We start from the raw sequence: 9158 nt of genomic DNA on the forward strand, positions 1-9158 counted from the left end.
TACTAGTTTTTATACCTAATATAACTATTCTATTAAATTTATAGAGTCATAGTTTCTCTAGTAAGTAATAATAATAATAAAGTTGATTAGTAAGATTTTTTTTGTGACTTAAAACGAATATTCGAATAACTTTTTTTTGTTCACGATGGCTTGGTAATTTGATTTTTTTATTCAAATGAACAGGGTTTTTAAATGAAGGATCAAAAAACATACATCTACGTGCCGAATAATACACAAAAGTGCGAACATTGGATGCAATCTGGCGATAAAAAATTCTCGTAAATATTCTATTTGGGTGTATAAGTTTATACTCCGCGAAGTAAGAAGTACTTTCGAAAAAACTTCGCAGAATTTCCACTAAATTTTCACTCTCTTAGAAAGTACTAACTTAAGAACCGAGTAAAAAGTTTATTGGTCGTCAACTGAGAAAGACAAATTCAAATGAATAGATTAGCATAAATCTTATTTTACTTCAACTTAAATGGGATGATTTATTTAATTTATCAAGGACCCTTCACGCGTTTATTTAGTGCGGTATTTTGTAAAGCTTTTCTTTCTCTTATCGATTGTGAAATACAAATTCATATAAATAGTAAATTGTTTATTCGTTCATAACAATCAAATATACAGTATTTAAAATTTCCGTAACCGATATAGTAATAATCCAAACAGTAATAATTCAAACGAATTTTAAAAGGTTGATACCTGTGGTATCGTATATATATATAAATGTATCGTATATATATATAAACGTACAGCATTTAATGCTGGCAGCATTTCCTCGCTGTATATATATAATATACTTATGCTTTGAACGAGGGACGCACCAGCTCATATAAATTATAATATAAGCGTTAATAACAATCGCTTTTTGTTTAATAACAGAGAGCAAACAATCAGGAGATTCAGCAGGTGTTAAAACTGCCGCCCATGAAGACTCTTAATGCCAGAGGGCTCGCGCGTTGCCGTCCTTTTAAATTTCTATTTAATGACGGCACAAAGAGTACTGACCCTTTATCTTCCTTGTTTTGTTATCTTTGGTTTCTTAAGCTCTTGCAACATTTGCCTAATGCCTTTTGAAGTTAAAATATTTCGACTTTGATGTTATACCAACCATTTGTATTCATCAATCAACGTCATATGTATGTTATTTGAATTTTTATTACCATTATGCTTTACAAAGTTTTCTAATGGTATAAGCACTGTAACTCAGTGGAATATTTAACGGTCAACGACGGAAGGTTGTAGAATGGAAATATCGTGTCAAAAGTCCGTGTTTATCGATTTTGATTTGTTTTGATTTTTTGTAAGACTAATTCTAGCAAATAAATGATTTTGATTTTTGCTGTATGGTTGCGAAACGTGGAAAGTTATACAACAACACCAGGTCTTCATGAATCGCTGCCCTCATCAATTCCTTGGAATATTCTGGCCTAGGAGAATGTCTGATCATCAACTATGGGAAATATGCAATGAGGTGACAATTGATGGGTATATAAAACACATATTGCCTAGATGGCCCTGGACTGGAAACCTCTAGGTAAAAGGAAACGTGGCCACCCAAAACAGACCTAGCAACGAAGCACCATTGCAGATGCGAGGGAAACTAAAACAACGTGGAATGAAAAAAAATGGTGGACTTCAAAAACCTCTGCGATAAAATATCTTTTAATTAACATTTAAACTTAACGTACTGCATGTTACATTTGTATGAACTCACCAAATTCTTTTATTCTTGAGACAGCATGTGCTGTTTAAGGTAATTGGTGAATGCGATGTTTTCAATTAGTGATCAACAAATCATCAAAAAAAAATTAATGACTAGTGTCAACAGTTGCTGATTTTTCACCCTGGAATCAAATATTGCGCAAACAAAATGAAAACCTAAACCAAAATCGATAGTGCAGACACAGATAAATTTTGAAGATGACAGCACGCTTAACCATATCAACACTATTATATTTTATATATATGTTATATGTCGTCCAAAATATGTACGGACTCCATACATAACTAAGCGTCAAACAGCCTTTTAACATGTGAACTAATGTAGTTTATTGTTTGCCTGTTTAATCACGAATTAAACAGTGTTGCAAGTTAAACGAAACTTAGTGTTTCCGTTTGGTGAAATTCTGCTTTGTCATGACCCAACTCACTAAGGCCTAATTAGATTAACTTATGACGGTGAAATGGTGGGTTATTATAAATACACAAATATCCACGTAATATTCTTATGGAACTCGTTTTATTAGGGTTAATGACATGAGGAAACTAAGAGGGCTTACCGCCGCCCAATATCGCCTGGAACGTCAAGGGGCTAATGAGTATGTTAATAATAATAATAAAGCCACTTCATTCTATACTTTTACAATAAAATTTACAAGTCTGCTGTTAAGATTCTTATCTAGATTTTTTTTTCATCGTATCGTGTCCCTCAGTACCGTTTGGGTATAGGCCGTTTCCTGAACTTTCCATTTGCATCTGTTCTTTTCTTACTCCATCACATCAGAAACCTCTATAATGTCGACAGTAGTAACGATTTTCCTCCCGTTTAAGGATGTCGTTTGAATGCCTTCATGTCGCATCGGTTTAGAAATACGTCTCATATCTAGTCTACAACAGTGACTCGCGACATGCTACGTCCTATTTTAGGTCCGTTTTTCCAATTAGTTTTTAAGGCAGTTTTTGCCGCGCATCACCACTATGCTGGCCATTGAAGTATTTGCGGTCCATGGGCGAGGTATCACGTAGCGAGGGATTACGTTTGCCTCCGCTAACAAAAAGAAAACAAAATGGTTAGAATTGGACACTTTTCACATCACTGATGAATCTCCAAAAAGTACTATTGTTACAATATAATTTAAAAAAATTCATTACGTATATTTCGCATTATAATATTAATTATCACAAGGTTCGAATATTATTATTATTGTATCTTAATATATTTCCCATGCTGAGACTGTGACGTAGGTACTTATCAGCTATCGAGAATTTCAATTCAAACCTCTTCCTATTACGTATTTAATTTAATACAACAGTGTCACTATTTTGACAATTAACAATAAAAATCCAATTTGAATTCAATTTATTATATTTATATTACAATCATGAATTATTTTAGAAATCTAATAAATACAGCGCGATGTTACAGCACAGCAAAGCCAAAAAAACAAGTTGATCCCAGAAGGATATTTAAGGTGTATAGATTCGACGGTATCCTCACTAAAGGCGCGCCGGAAATGAAGAATTATGACCTGGATGTGTCTACGTGCGGTAAAATGGTCCTAGATGCCCTGATCAAGATTAAGGACATGGACCCAACCCTGGCTTTTAGGCGATCGTGTCGAGAAGGTATGAGAGTCATATATGATAGTTTATCGTTATTGTATTAATACTGGCTTGGTATGATTGGGTTATTTGGATTTATAATAGTTGTAGTGAAATCTCTATGGTCTCTCTTTAACGACTTCAGTTTAATGTTATTAAAAACGACCGATGATATAACACTAATCCAACATTTATAGTGCTACAACGTTCTTCACATTAAATTTATATTTCATTGTGTACTTTTTAATTACAATTTAAAACATCTCTTACTCCATCTCATCGTTTAAAACTACTGTTAACTTTTCGGTATATTAGAATTTTGAACTCTAGGCATCTGCGGCTCCTGCGCTGTTAACCTCCAAGGGAAGAACTGTCTCGCTTGCATTACAGAGATACCACCAGACAAAAAGATAACAATCTACCCTATACCCCACATGTACGTCATCAGGGACCTGGTCGTTGACATGACCCATTTCTTCAATGGGTACGACAGCATTCGTCCATATCTTATACGACACGACCGACAAAAAAAGTTGGGATCACACCAATACGCCCAAAGTATTGAGGATAACAACAAATTGGTCGGGTTATACGAATGTGTGCTATGTGCCTGCTGCTCCACGTCTTGTCCAAGCTATTGGTGGAACGGAAGACGGTTTCTGGGCCCAGCTACATTACTCCATGCCTACCGGTGGATTATAGACTCTAGGGACCAGGATAGCGAAGCCAGACTGTACGATTTGAAGGACGATTTTGCCGTGTTCAGATGCCATACAATTATGAACTGCACCCTTGCTTGTCCGAAGGGTTTAGCTCCTCACGATTATATTGCGCGATTGAAGCACCTGATTTCTCGCATCAGCAAAAAACCTCAACCAAGTATTGACACGATGCAGTTTTCGAATACAAAGAACTAAATTTATTTGAATACATATTAAATGTTTAACAGTCTTTGAGTTGTTGCTACGAGGTAGAATACTGTAGTTTTCTGGAAAATTCTGGAGTACGCTAATCCATATTTAAACGCTATATAATTTGAGTCTGGATTTTTTACCACGACTATCGTTGGATCATATGCTCTTGGGATCAGCATTTTGAAAGCCGATTTCACCGTGATCGAATGCCATATAATAATGAACTGCACCCATGGCTGTCCGAAGGGGCCATCCCTGTTCTATAAAAATATTTTAAAAAATCTAAATTTTGATGAACCTTTCAAAAATTCTCATTATTCTTAATCAATTCTGAATACTTCACCTTGGCGTTCTCGCGCTGTGCGAGTGGTTTGATCTTTAAACTTCGTTTCTTATTTAACTGATGATTCATGCTTTTATTATTTTACAAATATATAACTTCACCCGTTACTAATTCGATATTATTTTAACTTATCAAGATAGGTATGCATATTTTTCATGACCCAAACGGTTTGTGCATTGTGGCCAAGGCTAAAGAAAGGTATTTGCAATGAGGCTTGTGATTGAGCGTCGACATCTATTCTCTTGCCCTCGCTCCGATCAATCAATTCATTGATAAATTGATTCTACGTGACACAATTGGTTGAGACGGTTACGAATTAGCATCTTCCCTCGTAGAAACTTCAATTTGGTTTAAGGTAAGTATAAGGTTTTTACAATAAATATACAATGGTTTTTGTTAGAAATAAAAGTAGCAGATAACAAGGACGTCGTGAAGCGCATCTGCCTCTTCTATTACCACTTCTATAACCCGATCACGACCGCTCTGTCAAGAGTGTACCGGATAAGAAGAGATAACAAGAACTTTTATTTTATTAAATTACAATTTAGATCACTGATCTTTATATTACTTTTGGTTTTCAAATAATCCACACGATACTACTAATTCTTAGGTTACTTTTTATCTGAACCTGATATATTTACAATTATTAACTAAGTAACTTTTATTTTTTTTTTATAGAACAGGGGCAAACGAGCAGGAGGCTCATCTGATGTTAAGTGATAGCTCCACCCATGGACACTCATTGCCAGAGGGCTCGCGTGTACGTTGCCAGCCTTTTAGGAATTGGTGAGCTTGTTGAAGGACGATACCGCCGCCCGTGGACACTTACATTACCAGAAGGCTCGCAAGTGCGTTGCCGGCCTTTTAAGAATTGGTATGCTACTTTTTTGAAGTCGAATTGGTTTTGAAATACTTCAGTGGGCAGCTGGTTCCACATGGGTCAAAAGAACAGAAAAACGACGGACGTCAAGATGATACGGATGGAATTTCGTATTCTGCCTCGAATCTGAACAACTCTTCTGAACACTCTTCATGGTAATTGCGGTAAAATGCAGAGTGACCCCACATCTCTACGTAACACCCAGGGATCATCCGTTCGGAGAGGTCGTCAACGATTCGTCGGCGTTGAATACGGTCAAGTGGAAGGGTTATATGATGATATTAACGACTTCAACTGTTGAATTTTGGTAAATTAGGAAACTAGATTGCAGATGCTTCCTGGAAATCCTAATATCTTATATCTTAATTTATACAATACTCTCTTATACCAACTAAATCCAAATATCCCTTTCGCTGTGGAATTTTGAATTTCAAAATCAAAAAATAATTAGGTTCTTTTCTATTTTATTAGATTTGAATTTAGTGCTTTAATTAGATATTTCAGATCAACACTGAAAGACGTACAACTTTAAAACACGGTCAATATATCCATGTATATTTTTTCCACATGCAAATTCAACCTTTATATTGAAGTGGTATGGAGCGATCACATGTAATCAATAAAAACAATCACATGCCACTTAGCAAGGGATATAACGAAAATGGATGTGAAAGTGTCCCAAAAACAAATTATGATGTCAATACATAGAGATCTCGCGATTGCCTTTGACACGGGTCCATCAATAAATCCGGATATAACCGGCCGACCATAAAAAAGGACCCTTATCACGAAAACTACTCGCTGCTAATACATTTCTACCACTCCCCAGAGATAAACCCTCGGAAAATTATACTTTTAATTTATATTACGCCACGCGCTGCCAGATAAAAATTGCTAAAATGCATTTAATAATTTTTATTTATTTTATAAAATAAGCTACCATTACTGATTAATCCATACATTTACATTACATACATACAATACAAAACATTACTTAGACAAGAAAAAACAACACAACATACAGTAATATATTAAAATATTTACAAAACACTATTTCCTATATTATAGGAACTGACATGGAGCAAACCTTTGGTCAGTTCACTCAACGGACAATTAAAAACATCCACTATAATCAGCACTTAGACGAGAAGTTATTTTTCGCCATAGATACGAAAAGTAACGCCGATGGTAGCTTGTGCCCCTTGTGGCCCGTTCGGGGCATAGGCTTGTTGGTGTTTATTTTTCGCATCCTGCTAATACAGGGTCGTACAGGAGCGAGCTGTATAGCCCTTGATGGAGGCTGCAGCGCGCGAGTAAACTCTGTACTCGCTGCGCGCAGCCGATAGGAGAAAAGTAAAGGCGTTCGATATCGCCTTTTAACGTTACCATCAGGCACACTGACGCCTAGGCATTGGAACACTGCTGGATTGTTTTCCTTTTGTTTTCAAACAATATGCTTACTAATTCAATTTTACGAATCGTATGTGTCACGCCATAATATACCTAAGTATTACACCTTGGGCATAATATACCTAAGTATGGGTTAACGGTAAGATTACAACATAACATTCAGGAACGAAAATTGGCGCTAAGTTTGTCAAAAAAGTATAGGATATTCATAGTCATCAGGGAGTCATACGCTAAGTCATGACTCTGAAAACCCTTATAAGACTAGCAGGGCAACAAGATCACTTTTAGGCAAGTGAATCAACACGGACAAACACGAGTGTGTTTGTTCCTGTCATACCGAGAATGTTCTCTATCTGGAAATTGGAAATTAAAACTTTCTTTTATAATTAAGGTCGATAGCGTGTCTAAGCCACTGAGTGGGCTTAATCTATATGCTCAGATGTTACCGCTATGTTACGTGCCAAACTCATCAAAATTTTGAGCAACTAAGGGTTTGGAAGTTAACGTCAAGTTAAAGAAATATTAGAAGCTCATAATTTTAACGAGCAATCGTAAAAGGGGAATCACGCGGGAACAATTATGTATTTAAATATGCTAATACTGAAGTCATCCGAGAGTTACAAGATTCCAGACGATTTAGCTTAAAGCCTTATAGGAATATTTATTAGATTATGCTGACTAAATCACTCAGTGCCAAGAGAGCCGGTTACTTAAAAGAAATGTATATAAAATAAATGCAAATAGTTTCTTTAAATTATTCATTAGCTGTTTAGCTACAGAATTTTACCCATATAACTTCGAACGATATCGCATTTTCATAGTAGTCCAGGGTAATGTATATTTTATGCATATTTTTGTAATATTTCAAGGGAAATGTAATTAAATAAAAATCTTATTTAATACAAACACATTAACATACAATTGGTTATTAAATTTAACACCTGAAATGAATTTGCAATAAATTCATTCATATAGGCGAAGGTCGAAGACAGCAACACCGCGCATTGACGTCCTAGTTCGATTAAAATAATGCCTACGAACGGGACGTAAATATTATTGCGAAGTTCACTGGTATCGAAATTATAACAATTTACTTTTTAGATGTTCAGAAGTATTGTCGCTATGATGTATAAATTTGTAAATTAAACCTAATGTACCTAATATAAAATGCACTTTTGGAGCAGAGAACTTTGCTGTTATTGAGGTTTTTACTCTTTTTTGAGGCATTTGTCTAAGAAAACTGTAATTGAAATTTCTTGATAACAAACATTCATTAATATTTATTTGTACCTATAGTTTATTGGTATTTCTAACCCTTGGTTCTTAAGTTTCTACCCCATCATCATATGACTTATTAATTCATATTGGGATTTCACAAATCACAAATTCTTTATTCTTTAGACTAAGGGTCTGTTTCACAATGTCGGGATAAGTTTCAAATAACTGTTTATTACTTATTGGTAGGGTAAACAGTATTTTTGCGTTTCACGACTGTACAGATAGCGCTATTCGTCATGAACCGCGAAGTATCTTATTCGGAACTTTATCTTTCGAATAATATATGCGTTGCATAGCTATTTGATACTTTATCGATACATTGTGACACAGGCCCTTAGGATTAATATGCGCGGATAGCCCGTGAGCAACGATTTTTCTCTCCTTTTCGCACAAAAGCGAAGCGCATAACGAGGTCTCTTGTAAAAATTATCAATTGGAATTATCCATTTTATTTTACTACATACAATAGATTGTTTGCTGTAAAAACGAATAAACATTATTGTGACAGATTAACAGATTTAATTCAAATTGCAAATCGCTTCAGATCGTTGACCCTTTTTACAGAAACGAAATAACCTACTCGACAGGTTCTGGTTCAGGACTTCAACCTTTTATTTCTATATCGTGCTGGTACTAGGCAAGTACAAAGAAAATTAACAAGATCAGACGAAGCTGCTATCTCAGGGCTGAGAAATACAGTGATAAATCCTAGACCTACAGCGGTCATGGCATCCAATACGCAATGACTAATTCTGTTTCCCTCATGACAGTCAGAAGTTTGGGAGTAAGCATTAATGAAGACGGATGGCCAAGACATCGATCACACAAAAGCTTTTCGATGTCAGATATATCCTTGGCTGTCCTGTTGTATTGATGTAATATACAACTTATAAAGCTACTAAATTTCGTAGCAATATTTCGTATTTTTATTAGTGAATTCTTAATTTGTAAGAGTATATAAGTATTATTATTATGTATTTTCTTTATATAGTCAAGTTCACATTTC

At 35.2% G+C, this 9158-nt stretch overlaps 1 protein-coding gene across 1 annotated transcript; it reads left to right on the forward strand.

Moving 5' to 3' along the window:
• Positions 1 to 3084: 3084 nt before the first annotated feature.
• Positions 3085 to 4244, forward strand: LOC110997185 (succinate dehydrogenase [ubiquinone] iron-sulfur subunit, mitochondrial-like). The gene is made up of 2 exons (XM_022265231.2): positions 3085 to 3351; positions 3658 to 4244. Exons 1-2 carry the CDS (start codon positions 3108 to 3110, stop codon positions 4242 to 4244), a joined length of 831 nt encoding a protein of 276 aa, XP_022120923.1. The 5' UTR covers positions 3085 to 3107.
• The last annotated feature ends 4914 nt before the right edge of the window (positions 4245 to 9158 follow it).

This window comes from Pieris rapae, chromosome 6 (assembly GCF_905147795.1).
Source record: "Pieris rapae chromosome 6, ilPieRapa1.1, whole genome shotgun sequence".
Taxonomy (NCBI): domain Eukaryota; kingdom Metazoa; phylum Arthropoda; class Insecta; order Lepidoptera; family Pieridae; genus Pieris; species Pieris rapae.

Bases quoted from the DNA above. Each gene is read 5' to 3' on its own strand.
- LOC110997185 (XM_022265231.2), top strand. From the start codon at position 3,108: ATGAATTATTTTAGAAATCTAATAAATACAGCGCGATGTTACAGCACA. The intron at 3,352-3,657 runs GTATGAGAGTCA...TTTGAACTCTAG, and splicing joins TAGGCGATCGTGTCGAGAAG to GCATCTGCGGCTCCTGCGCT.